Source organism: Perognathus longimembris, unplaced genomic scaffold (assembly GCF_023159225.1).
Source record: "Perognathus longimembris pacificus isolate PPM17 unplaced genomic scaffold, ASM2315922v1 HiC_scaffold_45, whole genome shotgun sequence".
NCBI lineage: Eukaryota > Metazoa > Chordata > Mammalia > Rodentia > Heteromyidae > Perognathus > Perognathus longimembris.
This window is the reverse complement of record NW_025959823.1, coordinates 76,335-96,505: the sequence shown is the minus strand read 5'-3', so window position 1 is coordinate 96,505 and position 20,171 is coordinate 76,335. Positions and strand designations below refer to the sequence as shown.

Here is a 20,171-nt window from a genome sequence, read left to right as displayed (position 1 = left end):
AATAGAATAGAATGTAAAACAATATTATAGAATAGAATAGAATTGAAAAGAATAGAATAGGAATAGAATATTCTAGAATAGACTGTAATAGAAGAGCATAGGAGTACAATATTCTAGAATAGAATACAATGGAGTTGAATATTCTAGAATAGATTAGAATAGAATAGAATGGAGTAGAATATTCTAGAATAGAATAGAATAGAATGGAATGGCATGGAATAGAATATTCAGGAATAGAAAGGATTGGAGTAGAATATTCTACAATAGATTAGAAAATAACAGAAAGGAGTAGAATGTTCTAGAATAGCATAGAATCGAATGGAATGCAATGCAATGGAATGGAGTAGAATATTCTAGAATAGAATAGAATGTATTAGAATATTCTAGAATAGAATAGAATGGAGTAGAATAGAGTAGAATATTCTAGAATAGAATAGAATAGAATAGAGTAAAATTTTCTAGAATGGAATGGAATAGAATAGAGTAGGATATTCTAGAATAGAATGGAAAAAAAATAGAAAGGTGTATAATATTCTAGAATAGAATGGAATAGAATGCAGGAGAATATTCCAGAATGTTCTGGAATAGAATGGTATAGAATAGTGTAGAATGTAGTAGTATATTGTAGAATAGAATAGAATGGAGTAGAATATTCCAGAACAGAATAGAATGGAATGGAGTAGAATATTCCAGAATAGAATAGAAGAGAATGTAGACGAATAGAATAGAATAGAATAGGAGTAGAATAATCTAGAATAGAATGGAATGGAATGGAATAGAATATTCTAGAATAGAATAGAATTGAATGGAGTAGAATATTCTAGAATAGAATAGAAAAGACTAGGAGGAGAATATTCTAGAATAGAATGGAATGGAACGGAATGGAATTGAGCAGAATATTCTAGAATAGAAACAATTGAGGAGAATAATCCAGAATAGAAAAGAATGGAATGGAGTAGAATATTCTAGTATAGAATAGAATGGTGTAGAATATTCTAGAATAGAATAGAATAGGAGTAGAATATTCTAGAATAGAATGGAATAGAATGGAATGGAGTAGAATATTCTTGAATAGGATAGAATGGAGTAGAATTTTCTAGAATAGAATAAAATGGAGTAGAATAGAAAAGAATAGAACAGAATAGAATGGAATGTAGTAGGATATTCTAAAATATAAGAGAAGCAAATAGAATATAATGGAATAGAATGGAATAGAGTAGAATATTCTGGAATCGAATCGAATAGAGTAGAATGGAGTAGAATATTCTACAATAGAGTAGAATGGAGTAGAATATTCTAGAATAAAATAGAAAGGAATGGAGTAGAATATTCTATAATGGAATGGAATAGAATGGAATAGAATAGAATGGAGTAGAATATTCTAGAATTGAGTAGAATGGAGTACAATGGAGTAGAATACTCTGGAATAGAATAGAATAGAATGGAGAAGAATATTCTAGAATGGAATGGAATAGAGTGGAATAGAATATTCCAGAATATTCAAGAATGTAATGGAATTGAATAGAATTGAATGGAGTAGAATATTCTAGAATAGAATAAAAGAGAATAGAATAGAATAGAATAGACTAGAATGGAGTATAAAATTCTAGAATAGAATTGAATAGAGTAGAATATTGTAGAATAGAATAGAATAGAGTAGAATGGAGTAGAATATTCTATAATAGAATAGAATAGAATATTCTAGAATAGAATAGAATAGAATAGAATGACTCCATTCTATTCCTTTTTAAAATATTCTATTCCATTCCAATCCATTCTATTCTAGAATATTCTACTCCTACTCATTTCTAGTCTATTCTATTCTATAATATTCTATTCCAAACTATTGTATTCTATTCTGGAATATTCTACGCCATTCTATTCCATTCTATTCTAGAATATTCTACTCCATTCTATTTCATTCCATTCTAGAATATTCTTCTCCATTTTTTTCTATTCTATTCTATTCTAGATTATTCTACTCCATTCTAATCCAATCTATTCTATTCTAGAATATTCTACTCCATTCTATTCTATTCTAGAATATTCTACTCCAGTCTATTCTATTCTAGTCTATTCTAAAATATTCAACTCCAATCCATTCTATTCCAGAATATTCTACTCCATTCCATTCCATTCTATTCTATATTATTCCTGAATATTCTATTCCATTCTATGCTATTCTATTCTATTCTAGAATGTTCTACTCCAATCTATTCTATTCTATTCTAGAATATTCTACTCCATTCTCTTCTATTCTATTCTATTCTAGAAGATTCTACACAAATCTACTCTATTCTAGAATATTTTACTCCATTCCATTCCATTCTATTCTATTCTTTTCTAGAATATTCTACGCATTCTATGCTATGCTATTCTATTCTAGAATATTCTACTCCAATCTATTCTATTCTATTCTAGAATATTCTACTCCATTCTATTCTATATATTCTATTCTATTCTATTCTATTCTAGAACATGCTACTCACATCTATTCTATTTTAGAATATTCTATTCCATTCCATTCTATTCTATTCTATTCTATTCTATTCTATTCTATTCTATTCTATTCCATTCTATTCTACAATATTCTACTCCATTCTATTCCACTCTATTCTAGAATAATCTATTCTATTCTATTCTATTCCATTCTTTTGTAGAATATTCCCTCTTCCCTCACACACATTAGACACATATTCACTGTCACATCACAATGATTTCAATGCATTGTGAACTCACACACACTATGACCTCACATCTGTCAGGAAGTAGGCATGCTGAGTTTAAGTTACTTCTTTCAGCCCTCCTAATGCTTCTTGCTAGGTGGAGGGAATTCTCCACTCCATGATGAAAAGCCTAGAGGTGAGAGAGGCATTTCATTGAATGCAGGTGCATTCGACATCATGCCCATTGTCCCTTCACTCTTCTGATTAAGACCTCAAATCCATTTAACGTTACACACATGGTGTGTGTGTGGGGGGGGGCTCCTGCTCATTGTGACCTCAGCTCATTTCCATTTAACAGCCATTAGAACTTCATGCCATTATTAAGACCTCACGTACCCTCTGACCTCACACCTACAAATACCTAATACATTCTGTGCACTTCACATTTTGACCTCCTGCCTATTAGACCCAATCTCACTTCATACCAATAAGACCTCAGATCCATTGTGACCTCATGAACCTTGTGACCACGTAGCTCCAATTGGGACCTTGTTGTGATCATTGTGACCTCACCCACATTTTGACCTTATATCCCACTAGGGTCTCACATCCATATGGTCCTCATGCTCATTGTGACCACAAACACATTTTGACACTACAAACAATAGGACCTTAGTATAGTTTGGTCTTACACTCGACGAATCTCACACTGATTTTGTCAACTTTCCCAGTTTGAACTACATATCCATTAGGTATACATCTATTATGAAACACAATTTTTGACATCACACACATTGTGAACTCACAATTGTTTCTATGTTCTATCCATTATGACCTCACACCCATGATTACTTATAAAATCTGAGGATCTCACATCTATTATGTCTTCATGCCCATGTGGTATCATGCCCACTTTGACCACATTCCACACTCATGTTTCACTCCCATGGTGACCCTGCATTCACTGTGACTTCATGACTATTAGCACCTCCCACCCCTTAGGATATCATCCATCGTGACCTTGTGCCCATTGTGGCTTCACATCAACTAATACCTAACACCCATTGTGACCTCACACTCATTGTGACTTCACACACATAAGAGAGTCACTCATTAGGATATCATACCATACCCTCAATTGTACCTGACACCCACAGTAATATTACCTATTAAGATTCATGCCAATTGTGATAGTATACAAAATACCTATTAGGACCTAATACCCATTGGGACTACAAACCCATTGGGACCACATGCACATTAAAATCTCACACCCATTGGGACCCTTGCCCATTTGAAATTCAACACCCATTTTGACCTCATGTCCAGTGGGACCTCAAACACTTGATAGGACCTCATGCCTATTGACCAACACCCACCAGGGCCTCATGGCCATTATGACAGCATGTGTGACCTTACACCAACTTGTACACTGTCACGCACATTCCAAATCAGTTATGACCACAAGCCTCTTGGGATCACACACCCATGCAACCTGATGCCAATTATGACTTAAGGTACCTACTTATTGTGACCTCAAACCCTGTACCACCTCACACTCATTAGGAATAATGGTCACTGTGAACTCAAAAATATTAAGACCTGACATCCATTGTTACTTCAACCTTCTCATTAGAAATATAAACATTTTTTACTTCATACCCATTAGGATCATGTGCTCATAAGGATCTAACACGCATTGTGACTTCATACCCAGGTGACTTCACAACCAGTAGCAGCAAAGGCTATTTGATCTCACTCACAGTGATCGCCTATCCATTAGGACTATAACCCCATTGACCTCAGGCCTATTAAGATCTTATTCTCATTTTTGATTTACAAACACCATTGGGACCTGACAGCCATTGTGACCTCACAACTATTGTGACAGCATATTCAGTGTAAACTTATTAGATCCTGACACCCCTGTGTGGGAAGAATCACACCAAGAAGAACTTTATACAACTTTTGACCTCATATTCAGTGTGATCTTATACTCATTAGACGTTAAAAATATGAGGATCTTACACACCCATTGAGATCTTGTGCCCATCATAACTTCATATCCACTGTGTCATCATGAAGATTTGGACCTCATACCCATTGTGACCTCACACACACTACATCCTCACACCCACTATAAACCCTCTGTGACTTCACATCATGTAATCTAAGATTTAAGCCCTCTGAATCCTCAGGTTCTATTAGGAACTCACCTGCATTATGTATTCACATCTATTATGACCTCATTCAGCTGTGGCCTCACATCTTTGTGACTCCACATTCGCTATGATATTACAGCCAATATGACCACATTCTCATTGTGACCTCACACCCATTATGATCTCACATACATTATACCTCATATACATTGTGATTTCATAACATTATAATCTCTCATCCATTAGGGCTACACACCATTTGACCTCAAGACATCTAGTACTTCACACCAGTGGTGAACTCACCCTACTAAAACTTAACCCTCATTTTTAACTCACACCCATTATTATTAAATTCCCAGTGTGAGCCCAACTCCATTACAACCTATGATCATTCTGATCTCATGCCCACTGTGATCTCTCCTCAATAAGGATTGTGATCAGTTGTGATCTCTCATTTATTGGGACCTCATCATTATTAATAACTCATGCCCATTAATAGTTTGACCATAAACATTTCTTTGGACCTGATATTCATTTTGATCTAGTAGCTTCATTAGAAGGTCACACCTTGTGACCTCATGCCCAATGTGATCGTGAAACTTCCATTTGGTTCTCATGTCCAGTGACCTCCTACCCACTGTAAACTCACATTCCGCATTACGACCTCACATCCATGAAAATATTATGATATTTATGACATCATATACATTTTGACCTCACATACATTAGGCTCTCACACCAGTTGTGACCTAACACACATTGTGCCTTTAATCTCACTGTGCCCTCACATTCAATATTCATATTCATTGTACCCTCATATCCCATTTGAACCCTACACCCATTTTCACTCCTGATCATTATGACCACACACCAATTGTGACCTCACACCCATTGTGCCTTCAATCTCACTGTGAACTCATATTCCATATTTTTATAGTGTTCTCTCATCTCTATTAGGACCTCATCTCTACTGTAACATAATGCTCATTAGAATTTCATACTCACTGTTACCTCAGTGCTTTGAGACCTGACATCTACTATAACTTTATGCTCATTAGGACTCATACCATTGTGACCTCACAAACACTAGGATCTGATTTACATCGTGTCGTCACACCAATTATGGTTTACATCTATTAGGATTTCATGCCCATTGTGATCCATCTATTGTGAGTCCATTAAGTTCAAGCACATTGTAACCTTATACAATTTGTGAACTCACTGTCATTATGACTTCACACAAATTCAAACCTCACACCCTTTGTGACCATACATCAATTGTGATTCCATAACTGTTATGACCTCATGCCCAATGAGAACTAACACTTGGTAGTACCTTTGAAAATATGGACCTCATAAATATTGTGACCTCACACATATTATGACCTAACACTCATTGTAGCCTCACACACATTAGTACCTAACACACGCTATTATACCTCAGGCCCATGTTGCCTCACACTGTTTAGGACATCATACCACTTGTAATCTCACACCCATTGTGATGTCACACCCCCATTAGCATTATTTTCCTTACTATGTATAGGACCTCGAAAACAATGTGCCTTAATGGCAATGTGATGTCACACCTCATACACACCCTCAATTAATAACACAGGTCCATTTTGGACTAAAACAAATTAGGAACTCACACTGGTTGTGATCTCATATCCACAGTGACTTCATGCATATTACCCATTTGGATCTCATATATAGAATGACCTTTTGCATATTGGGAGCATGCACAGTACTTTGTGACCTCACCTCCAACCATGGTCTCATACCCTGTAACAATTTAGGACCTGAGACCCAATGACACAATACCCATTTGGGATCTTATGAACTTCTTGAGTTATATTCATTGTGGTCTCACACTCCCTAGTAGAAACTCATATTCATTGGCACCTCATACCCATTAGCACCTCATAACTCATCAGCACCACATGCTAATCATGACCACATGTCCATTGTGAGCACCCACTCATTAGGATCTCTTGGTTGGTGTGAACCTCTATCCATTGTGAAATCACACTTTTTAAGACCTCAAACCTCATACGCCTTGTGAACTCACATCCACTACAACCTTAAGCCTATTATATTCTCAACCCCACTGCACTATCACATCAATTCAGACTACACACTGCAATCTCACACTAATTAGCACTCCACTGTGATTATGATGTCACATTCATTTGTGAACTCATGACCATTAACATTTCAAACCCATTATGACCTCCAAAAATACAGTCACCACAAACACTCTATTAAGAACTCATGCCCCCATTATGACTCTACACTCACTGACACTTCATGTCCATTAGGACCTCATGCCCACTATAACATCACACCTTTTAAAACTTATTAGGACCTCCTGTTATTGTACCTCTCATACAAATTAGGAGTATATGCTCTTTGCAAACCCACATCAATTATGACAACAATCATTAGGTCTTCATACTCTTTGGACCCCACACCAATTTGAAATTCACACTTATTGTCTTCTTCTACCTTTTGTGACTTCACAAATGTCAGGACCTCTTCCTATTCAAAGCTCACAACTATTTTCATGGCCATTATAACCTCTTGCCAAACATGTTCTGACACCACTAGGACCTTGCCCACCATGACATTCGCCACTCCCATTAAGGCCTCAAAATTCATTGGACTCTCACACTCATTGAACCTCACTCATAGTGACTTTATGACCATTATTGGTTCATACCTCTGTGACTCATGACAAATGTAACCTTGCACATTGTGACTTCACACCACCCCTTTAGAATTCACAGACCTTAGACCCCATAGTCATTGCACCATACAACATTAAGCCTTAGTTCCCATTGTTACCTCTCATTTATTGTGATACACCCCTCTAGGCTTATATTCCTATTAGAAGTTCATACTTATTTTGTACTCATGCTCATGTTGATCTAACACCTACTGTAATCTTTGTCTTAACATATACTAGACCCTCATAAGCATTATGACCTCATATCCATTAGTACTTTAGAAGCATAGTGATCTCATACCCCTAAAAACCATCGCTTTATACAACCTATTAGAAGCTCATGCCCATTGTGAACTCACACACAATGCTACCTCACAGCCATTAGGACCTCAGAAACTTGAGCACTGCACACACTGTGGCTCACAACCTTTGAGATCTCAAAATGTGTCCCTCACAGCCATTGAGACTACACACTCTCATTAGAACTTCACAATTACTATACCTAATGTTACCTCATCACGACTGGGAACAGTTTCTCATTGTGACATGTTCATTATAACCTAACAATTCCTATGATTTCATAGCTCTTTTATGTACTCACACCCATTTTGACCTCACACTCATTATAATTTCATGCGCATTTGGCTTCACATCAATTGTGATCTCATATCAGTTAGGACATTGGCCTACTATGAACTCAACCTCACTATGTCCTCACATTCACTGTCCACTCACACCCATTAGACACGTACACATTGTCATATGACAATGTTTAGGACCTCAATGCATTGTGAACTCATATGCACTGTGACCTCACATATATCAGGACCTCCTAATGTGATAGGGAGGCTGAGTCTAAGTCACTTCTTGCAGCCATCCTAGTGCTTCTTACTATGTGGAGGGAATTCTCCCCTAAGTGATGAAAAGCCTAGAGGTGAGACAGGCAATTCATTGAATGCAGGTCCCCAGCACAAGGTGAGCTAGTAGGCCTCTGCTTCAGAGAAGTGCAGATGTCATAGCATTAGGAAAGCTTTGTATGCAGAAAATGCTCTGATTCTGCCTTAACTTCCTAAATGGCTTGAATCATCCACCTCTGTGTGGCCTGACTGGGAATAAGGCAGAGGACCCCGCTGAGGTAAGAGGACTTCCGATCACTTGGGAAAGGGAGCGGGAGAGAGTACGAAAAGTATCCTCGGGAGTAAAATTTTATGGGACAAGATAACAGCTGCATGCTATACATGCAGGCCCTCAAAGCGATACTTCGTGCCCAGGGAGTGAAAGTTGGCATTGAGGAAGCATGCCCCTGGTTCCAATAGTAAAGACCATTAACTTAGAAGTTTGGCAAAAAAATAAGAAAAAGGGGGCTGTGGATATGGCCTAGTGGCAAGAGTTCTTACCTCCTCTATATGAAGCCCTGGGTTCAATAGTTCAGCACCACATATAGAGAAAACGGATAGAAGTGGCACTGTGATTCAAGTGGTAGTGTGCTACCCTTGAGCAAAAAGAAGCGAGAGACAGTGCTCAGGCCCTGAGTCTAAGCCCCAGGAGTGACCAAAATAATAGAAAAAAGGAGTCGGGGACATTATAACACAAATGGCCCTGAAAAAACCCCAGTGGGAATGGTTACACTTTGGAATCCTGTCCGAGATTGTGTTGGGATCCTAGACATGAACAGATTAAATTCAATCAGCTCTCCTTGGCGCAACCCGCTCACAGAGGGGAGGGACATGAGTCTAGGGAATTGCTAACACCACCGAGTTAATTTCTCCTGACCCAGCGCTCTACTTCCATCCACCACTGAAATCTACAAATTTGCTCTCACACCCAGAGTAATTGATCACCGCTCAGTCCGGGGCACAGCAACTGGAGTGATGACCTGATTGCTGCTTGTCTCCTACATTTCAGCTGACCAGAGTAATACTGAGGACACTTGGTATTTAACTCCTGAGCTCCGCTAACCACTTTCCATGGGAGGGGCACAATCTTCAATCTGCTCAAATTTGAGGCCAATCTTACAAATTTGTAATGTTTTACAGGACTTACCTGACTTCTATGAGCGCTCCGGCAGACGAAGTTCTCTCTGTCTCTCTCTCTTTTTCTGCTTCTCGCTTTCTAAATTCTGCCTGCCTTTGATTTAGGATGGGCTGGTACTAGCTTCCAAAGGCACCAATATTGGCTTAGCATCTGCTTTAAAAGACCCAAAGAAAGGTTTTCTATTCTTGTTATTGATGTTTGTTAAGCTTGGAGATTCAGTTAAATTTGTTGCTGGCTAAATCCTAAGTTTTCTCTAGCATTGAGCACATGGTGAACAATAGAATTGGTTGGAGGTGGAAGCCCACCCATTCCCCAGGTGATGGGCATGCCAAATTCCTGAAGGCTGAGCAGGGACTTGGAGACTCCAGCTCCTGGTAACCCTGTCCCCCACCCTGAACTCTGTCCCTGTGACCTTGCAATTCAAATGTGCCTTGCAAGTCAAATGCTGGAAAGTGAAGGTGTCTTGCTGTGAGCCCGCTGTCTGTGTTCTGTTTGTGTCCTGTCTCCCATATCTTGGACCTTCTCTGGTCATAACATATCACTTCAGCTCCCCATTGGAGCTAATCTGGTTTCTTAAAATGTGGCTTCTCCATTTCCTCGCCATATAATCTGGGAAAATTTTTGTTTGCTGAAAAGTTTTTTTTGCTTTCTAACTGACCACGTGGTTCTAAAATATGGGCAAAATAATATCATTTTTCCAATGGAATTCCAGGAAAACTTACATGGCCAATGGTTTGTTTAAACACTAAATTACTAAATTAAATGGGAGAATTATACCCCTTCTGTCCTGTTAATATTTTTGCTCACGCTTTATTTGTACTAAATTTTTAAAATTTGGACTGTAATATCTTTTCTGTAGCACAGTGGTTCTGGAAAAAGAGAGAAAAAAGAGCTTTTGCCCAAGTTAAGTGGAAAGACCCTTTATCAGGTGCTTGGCACGGACCCGAACCAATGTTGACATGGGGTCGAGGATATGTCTGTGTTTTTTCACAGGATGAAAATAACGCCCGCTGCCTACCTGAGCATTGTGTGGGATTTTGGAAGCTTATCAGAATGGTACAAGCGCTGACTCACTGGGCTTACATGCCAGATTCACAGATTGTACACCCTGCGATTTGGGAAGGAGCTAAGGTGTTCATTCATGTCAAAAGATCAGCATACAGTACGGCTCCAGATCCTTTTGTTCAATACATTAAAATGGGAAACTTTGCAGCTTCTGGCATTGGAACCTCTTTATGTTTTACAACTGACTCCAACAGCTATATTCCAGGCTGCGCTACAATGCAATCCATATATCATCGACTTTGGATTCCTGATAACAATGAAGTGTATAATATATGAATGACTTCATTTCTTACTGGGTTCCCTGAACATGCTAATTCTACATCGTCCTTCATGATACCTCACTGCATCAATTTTTCTCAAATTGTAGAATCCATGGGAGAACCCACATAAAGTGTAGACATGAACATCCTCTTATAACCAATATTTCAGGAACTAATTCTCAACTGATGAACTGGTTGGGAGCCAATCTCCCAACAAGAACAACCCAGGTCTGTGGTGGATGAATGGACACCCTCAACGCCATGTCTGGATGTTAGTGGCTGCCCTAAATAACATCTCCTGGCCCACTTCTTCCTTTTAAAAAAATATTATCAGTTGTGTAGCACCTCCTTATGCCATTATGTATGGACCTTTTAATATTTCTATAGGAGCCATGTATTTCAAGGTTACTTGTACTAACTGTTCTTTTACAAATTGCTTGCATAGTGGTCTTACTGATTGTATAAGTGTTATTCAGCAGCCTCCATTTTTTATGCTTCCCGTAAACATATCTGATGCTTGGTATGAAGAAACAGGTATTCAAGTGTTAAAAAATTTGGAAGATCTCATGCGCCCTCGATGATTTATAGGACTATTGATTGCAGGCATTGTCGCCTTCATTTCCTTGGCTGCCTCTGCTGCAGCAGCTACTGTGGCTTTAACACAAAGTATGCAGACAGCTCACTATGTTAATCAGCTTGCTCATAAAACTACGCAAGCCCTACACTTTCAAGGCAGGATTGATGATAAGGTAAAACAAAAATTAGAAGCATTTTATGAATTTGTGTTGTCTCTGGGAGAACAAATTCATGATTTACAAACTTTGCAATGGGTGAACTGCCATGCTGAGTTTGACTTTGTTTGTGTAACCCTACATAAATAAAATGGGTCAAGCTATCCTTGGGAACAAGTTGTAGCAAATCTTAATGGTATTTGGAACCATAATAATTTGTCTTTAGATCGTTTTCAACTCCACAGGCAAATAGCCGGACAAGAACAAGCTCTACCACTGGACACTGAAGTGGCAAAGAATGCAAACTAATGGTTTGAACAATTTCAACACTATGTCCCTTCTTTGACTAATGTTAAGTGGCTACTAATGACATCGCTCAACCTGGGGATAATTTTACTGGTGGTATGCCTATGCCTTCCTTGCATTGTACGTATATTGCAAAACTCTTTTATGAGTTTAGCCAGAAAGTTTCATAAGATCAAGCTCCAAGTAAATGAATTTCCCCCAAGAGGAACTAAAGCCAGAGACGGGTAAGAGGGGGTGCCGGTCTGACTAACCTATGACTGGGCCTTCAGCTTTGTTCTGAAGAAGATCCAGGTGAAGGGTAAGGCAGACAAGGCGTCCCACCCAACCTAAGACAGGCGGTTTGCTTCTTTAAACACAGACGTGGCGGGGGGCGGTGTAGGAAGGGGACAGCAAAGTTCATTCTGTCATCTGGCTACGTTGTTATCTCAAGGAACATGCAAGGACATGGCTTACTTGAAAAACAGTGAAAGAGCACTAATCAGAGATAATTTACTATATCCACAAGTGTCTGTTTTATGTTAACCAATTTTATCTTGTCTTTCCTGCCACCTGGTATTGATGATATCAAAGCCTTTTTGTTTTCTTTTTTTTTTTTTTTTTTGGCCAGTCCTGGGCCTTGGACTCAGGGCCTGAGCACCATCCCTGGCTTCATCCCGCTCAAGGCTAGCACTCTGCTACCTGAGCCACAGCGCCCCTTCTGGCCGTTTTCCATGTATGTGGTGCTGGGGAATCGAACCGAGAGCTTCTTCATGTGTAGGAGGCAAGCACTCTTGCCACTAGGCCATATTCCCAGCCCCCTTTTTGTTTTCTTGAACTTAAGTAACCTTATGCCATTCCCTGGTTCCCAAACTGCATATAAGCTGGAAGTTAAGAATAAATGGGATTGCAGTCTTTAGTTACAGTCTTGAGCTGCAGACCTCCCGACCCCCATCAATTGTTGTTTGTCTTTTGTATCTTGTCTTGTATTTTTCTTCTTCTTTAGTCCTTGCCCCCTGAATTATGATTCCTTTTCGCTGCCGGCAGGCTCCATCATGAACCCACTGTTAAACTGTCACACATATTGCCACTTCAAACCAGTTATGACCACAAGCCTGTTGGGACCACATATCCACTGAAACCTTATGCCCATTATGAACTAAGATACCTACTTATTGTGACCTCACACCAGTTAGGACCTCACACTCATTAGGACTAATGCCCTCTGTGATCTCAAAGCCATTAGTACCTCACATGCATTGTTGCTTCATAATTCTCATCAGTAACATACACATTTTTACTTTATACCCATTAGGATCACATGCTAATTAGGATCTAACATTCATTTTGAATTCATACCCATGTGACCACACAGCCAGTAACAGCTAAGCTTATTTGATCTCACTAATTGTGATCCCATATCCATTAGGACTACAACTCCACTGACCTCAGCCTTATTTGGATCTTATTCTCACTGTGGATTCACACACACCATTAGGGCCTGACAGCCATTGTGACCTCACAACTATGGTGACAGCATATTCACTGAAGACTTATTAGATCCTCACACCACTGTTTGTGAAGACACACACCAATAAGAACCTTATACAAGATTTGACCTTATATTCATTGTGATCTCATACTCATTAGACCTTAAAAATATGAGGATCATACACACACAGTAGGATATAATGCCCATTGTAACCTCACACCCAGTGTGTCATCATGCAGATTTGGACCTCATACCCATTATGACCTCATACAAACTATATCCTCACAACCACTATATACCCCTGTAACATAACATCACATCAACTAAACTGTTACCCCAATGTAACCTCAGTTTCTATTAGGACTTCACCTGCATTATGAATTCACATCTCTTATGACCTCAGTCACCTGTGGCTTCACAACATTGTGACTCCACATTCACTATGACATTACCCCTGTTGGGGAATATTATGGCCTTGGGAAGGCTGCCCTTCCACCAGCCTTGGGAAAATGGAAGTCCCTCCCACCTTCTGGCCTCCCCCCCTTGGGAGGTGAACACGTGCGTGCCACCATGATGGGGTTGTCCCGCCCACAAAAGAAGTTTCGTGATGTCACTTGAGGGACATGGTCCCTAGCCTATGACTGGCCCTTTGGCCAGCCCCCTTTCTTTCCCGCCATTACTTCTATATGAGTGCCTTTCCATATTAAAGTCTTGGAGACGCTTCCCACCACCGCAGCGTGTCCCTGATGCCTTCCTTTTTGCCTCAGCCCTTGGTAACATGTGGGGGGATCGGGGGGAGGGGAGGCTTCAGCAACCTTTCCTCAACTTAGCGCTTGCCTATGTGAGCACGCCTTTGGCCTTCCGCTGGTGGAGGGCCAGGCTGAGTGCTCTTTCATAGAGTTTGTGGTTACCATTCTCCCCGTGGGGGGAGAAAGGGGTTGTTCAGACCCCAACACCCATCCACCCACCCATTCATCCTTCCACCCACCCACCCATCCACCCACCAATTACTCCACCAATCACCCACCCACCCACCCAGCTATCCATCCATCCATCCACCCAGCCATCCACCAACGCCATGAAGTGAGGTTGGGTAGTGAATTTCTTTTCCTGGATTTTCCAAAACGATGACAAGATGGTGTCCATTAGACACCACCCACACCCCTACCTTGATAGTTTGGGACACAGGCAGTACAGAGGGGCACAGGCCGAGCTGACCACCACCAGCTCCTTGCACTCTCTATTCTGCCAGGTACATGGGGTACTGTAACCACCTGTGCACGGTGCTGGAAAAGCAACACGGGGGCATCTACAAGTTCATTGTGAGTCCCCCAGTGTGGCTCCAGGCCGTCTATTCCCTTGGAAACTTCTTAGGTGCCGAGACCCGCATAGGTCAGGTGGAGGGAGGGCAGGCACAGGAAGCCCAGGGCCCAGGCACTTGGCTGATAGGTTCAGTAACCTATAGGCCAAGGGCCTGACCCTGCCACTAGGGATTCTGGAATCCCAAGGAAGCTTTCCCCATCTTTGCTGCAAATGGTGGAGGGGTCTCCCTCCCTCCTCAGTTCCTCCAGCGAATATTCTACAAGTTCTGGACGTGGGCGACAGTAAACTGCTCCTGGGCTACACCTACCAAAGTTCCAGCTACAACACCTACTCTGTCCTCGCACTGGGTTGGTGACGTCTCCCTCCCCCCTACTCCCCTGGGGAGGCCCCCGGTGGCATCAGGTGAAATTCCATGGAGTCTAATGGGCGTCCATTTCCCTTTGTGGTCGTGCATTTGCAGGCCGAAGGCGCACGCTGAGTGAGGCAGACGTGGAGAATTTCCAGAATGTTCTTCAGGGCAAAGATATCGGGAAGGAACCAGTGTATTTCACTGGCCACGGTACTCTAATCGATTCTACTCTAATCGATTCGATTCCAGAATATTCTACTCCATTCCATTCTATTCTATTCTATTCTATTCTATTCTATTCTATTCTATTCTATTCTATTCTATTCTATTTGATTCTCTTCTATTCTAGAATATCCTACTCCTTTCCATTCCATTCTATTCTAGAATATTCTATTCCTCTTCTATTCTATTTTATTGTATTCTGGAATATTCTACTGCCTTCTATTCTATTCTAGATTATTCTATTCTAGAATATAGTACTCCAATCAATTCTATTGTAGAATATTCTTCTCCGTTCCATCCATTCTATTCTATTCTATTCTTGAATATTCTACTCGTAATCTATCCTATTCTAGAATATTCTGCTCCATTCTACTCTATTCTAGAATATTCTACTCCATTCTATTCTAGATTATTCTACTCCATTCTATTCTATTCTATTCTAGAATATTCTACTCCATTCTATTATATTCTAGAATATTCTACTCCATTCTATTATATTCTAGAATATTCTACTCCATTCTATTCTATTCTAGAATATTCTACTACATTCCATTACATTCCATTCTATTCTCTTCTAGATTATTCCACTCCATTCCATTCCATTCCAATCCATTCTAGAATATTCTACTCTATTCTATTCTATTCTAGAATATTCTACTCTAATCCACTCTATTCTAGAATATTCTACTCCATTCGATTCCATTCTATTTTATTCTATTCTAGAATATTCTACTGCATTCTATTCTATTCTAGAAAATTCTACTCCTTTTCGATTCTATTCCATTTCATCCTATTCCAGAATACTCTACTCCATTCTATTTTATTCTAGAATATTCTACACTATTCTATTCTAGAATATACAACTCCATTCTATTCTATTCTACTCCATTCTATTCCATTCAATTCTAGAATATTCTACTCCATTCTACTCCATTCTATACCATTCTAGATTATTCTACTCCATTCTGTTCTAATGTAGAATATTCTTCTCCTATTCTATTCAATTCTATTCTATTCTATAATATTCTACTCCAATCTATTCTATTCTATTCTCGAATATTCTACTCCATTCCATTGTATTCTACTCTGGAATATTCTACTCCATTCTATTCTATTCCATTCTATTCTAGAATATTTTGGAATATTCTACTCCATTCTATTCCATTCCACTCTAGAATATTCTACTCCATTCTCTTCTATTCTTTTCTAGAATATTCTACTCCATTCTACTCCATTCTATTCTATCCTAGAATATTCTACGCCATTCTATTCTATTCTATTCTAGAATTTTCTACTCCATTCAATTCTATTCTATTCCATTCCATTCTTGAATATTCTGGAATATTCTACTCCATTCTATTCCATTCAATTCTAGAATATTCTACTCCATTCGATTCTATTCAATTCCATTCCATTCCATTCTAGAATATTCTACTCCATTCTATTCTATTCTATTACAGATTATTCTACTCCACTCTACTCCATTCTATTCTATTCTAGAATATTCTACTGCATTCTATTGTATTCTAGAATATTCTACTCCATTCTATTCTATTGCATTCTATTCCTTTCCATTCTAGAATATTCTACTCCATTCTATTCTATTCTAGCTCTATTATGTACTCAAATCCACATATTCATTACCTCACATTCATTACAACTTCGTGCCCATTTGGATTCACATAAATTCTGTCCTCATATCAGTTAGGACCTTGGCCTACTGTGAACAAAAACTCACTATGTCCTCACATTCACTCTTCCCTCACACACATTAGACATATATTCACTGTCACATCACAATGATTTCAATGCATTGTGAACTCACACACACTATGACCTCACATCTGTCAGGAAGTAGGGATGCTGAGTTTAAGTTACTTCTTTCAGCCCTCCTAGTGCCTCTTGCTAGGTGGAGGGAATTCTCCACTCCATGATGAAAAGCCTAGAGGTGAGAGAGGCATTTCATTGAATGCAGGTGCATTCGACAACATGCCCATTGTCCCTTCACTCTTCTGATTAAGACCTCAAATCCATTTAACGTTACACACATGGTGTGTGTGTGGGGGGGAGGGGCTCCTGCTCATTTTGACCTCAGCTCATTTGCAATTAACAGCCATTAGAACTTCATGCCATTATTAAGACCTCACGTACCCTCTGACCTCACACCTACAAATACCTAATACATTCTGTGCACTTCACATTTTGACCTCCTGCCTATTAGACCCAATCTCACTTCATACCAATAAGACCTCAGATCCATTGTGACCTCATGAACCTTGTAACCACATAGCTCCAATTGGGACCTTGTTGTGATCATTGTGACCTCACCCATATTTTGACCTCATATCCCACTAGGGTCTCACATCCATATGGTCCTCATGCTCATTGTGACCACAAACACATTTTGACACTACAAACAATAGGACCTTAGTATAGTTTGGTCTTACACTCTGCGAATCTCACACTGATTTTGTCAACTTTCCCAGTTTGAACTACATATCCATTAAGTGTACATCTATTATGAAACACAATTTTTGACATCACACACATTGTGAACTCACAATTGTTTCTATGTTCTATCCATTATGACCTCACATCCATGATTACTTATAAAATCTGAGGATCTCACATCTATTATGTCTTCATGCCCATGTGGTATCATGCCCATTTTGACCACATTTCACACTCATGCTTCACTCCCATGGTGACCCTGCATTCACTGTGACTACATGGATATTAGCACCTCCCACCCATTAGGATATCATACACATCGTGTCCTAGTTCCCATTGTGGCTTCACATCAACTAATACCTAACACCCATTGTGACCTCACACTCATTGTGACTTCACACACATAAGAGAGTCACTCATTAGGATATCATACCCATACCCTCAATTGGACCTGTCACCCACAGTAATATTACCTATTAAGATTCATGCCAATTGTGATAGTATACAAAATACCTATTAGGACCTAATACCCATTGGGACTACAAACCCATTGGGACCACATGCACATTAAACTCTTACACCCATTGGGACCCTTGCCCATTTGAATTTCAACACCCATTTTGACCTCATGTCCAGTGGGACCTCAAACACTTGATAGGACCTCATGCCTATTGACCAACACCCACCAGGGCCTCATGGCCATTATGACAGCATGTGTGACCTTACACCAACTTGTACACTGTCACACACATTGTCATTCTAAATCAGTTATGACCACAAGCCTCTTGGGATCACACACCCATGCAACCTTATGCCAATTATGACTTAAGGTACCTACATATTGTGACCTCAAACCCTGTACCACCTCACACTCATTAGGAATAATGGTCACTGTGAACTCAAAAATATTAAGACGTGACATCCATTGTTACTTCAAACTTCTCATTAGAAATATTAACATTTTTTACTTCATACCCATTAGGATCATGTGCTCATACGGATCTAACACGCATTGTGACTTCATACCCAGGTGACTTCACAACCAGTAGCAGCAAAGGCTATTTGATCTCACTCACAGTGATCGCCTATCCATTAGGACTATAACCCCATTGACCTCAGGCCTATTAAGATCTTATCTCATTGTGGATTTACAAACACCATTGGGACCTGACAGCCATTGTGACTTCACAACTATTGTGACAGCATATTCAGTGTAAACTTATTAGATCCTTATACCCCTGTGTGGGAAGAATCACACCAAGAAGAACTTTATACAACTTTTGACCTCATATTCAGTGTGATCTTATACTCATTAGACGTTACAAATATGAGGATCTTACACACCCATTGAGATCTTGTGCCCATCATAACTTCATATCCACTGTGTCATCATGAAGATTTGGACCTCATACCCATTGTGACCTCACACACACTACATCCTCACACCCACTATAAACCCTCTGTGACTTAACATCATGTAATCTAAGATTTAAGCCCTCTGAATCCTCAGGTTCTATTAGGAACTCACCTGCATTATGTATTCACATCTATTATGACCTCATTCAGCTGTGGCCTCACATCTTTGTGACTCCACATTCGCTATGATATTACAGCCAATATGACCACATTCTCATTGTGACCTCACACCCATTATAATCTCACAAACATTATACCTCATAAACATTGTGATTTCATAACATTATAATCTCTCATCCATTAGGGCTACACACCATTTGACCTCAAGACATCTAGTACTTCACACCAGTGGTGAACTCACCCTACTAAAACTTAACCCTCATTTTTGACTCACACCCATTATTATTAAATTCCCAGTGTGAGCCCAACTCCATTACAACCTATGATCATTCTGATCTCATGCCCACTGTGATCTCTCCTCAATAAGGATTGTGATCAGTTGTGATCTCTCATTTATTGGGACCTCATCATTATTAATAATTCATGCCCATTAATAGTTTGACCATAAACATTTCTTTGGACCTGATATTCATTTTGATCTAGTACCTTCATTAGAAGGTCACACCTTGTGACCTCATGCCCATTGTGATCGTGAAACTTCCATTTGGTTCTCATGTCCAGTGACCTCCTACCCACTGTAAACTCACATTCCGCATTACGACCTCACATCCATGAAAATATTATATTTATGACATCATATACATTTTGACCTCACATACATTAGGCTCTCACACCAGTTGTGACATAACACACATTGTTCCTTTAATCTCACTGTGCCCTCACATTCAATATTCATATTCATTGTACCCTCATACCCCATTTGAACCCTACACCCATTTTCACTCCTGATCATTATGACCACACACCAATTGTGACCTCACACCCATTGTGCCTTCAATCTCACTGTGAACTCATATTCCATATTTTTAT

The 20,171-nt window shown here is 39.5% G+C and overlaps 1 protein-coding gene across 1 annotated transcript in view; it reads left to right on the top strand.

Annotated features, from left to right (window-relative positions):
• The window catches only part of LOC125344836 (elongin-A3-like), a 29,577-nt gene extending 11,855 nt beyond the window's left edge, over window positions 1-17,722 (top strand). Inside the window, exons 6-9 of the mRNA XM_048337160.1 lie at window positions 14,673-14,812; window positions 14,983-15,090; window positions 15,204-15,302; window positions 17,670-17,722. Coding sequence (XP_048193117.1) covers window positions 14,673-14,812; window positions 14,983-15,090; window positions 15,204-15,302; window positions 17,670-17,722 — 400 coding nt within the window. The remainder of the gene's footprint in view (window positions 1-14,672; window positions 14,813-14,982; window positions 15,091-15,203; window positions 15,303-17,669) is intronic.
• The last annotated feature ends 2,449 nt before the right edge of the window (window positions 17,723-20,171 follow it).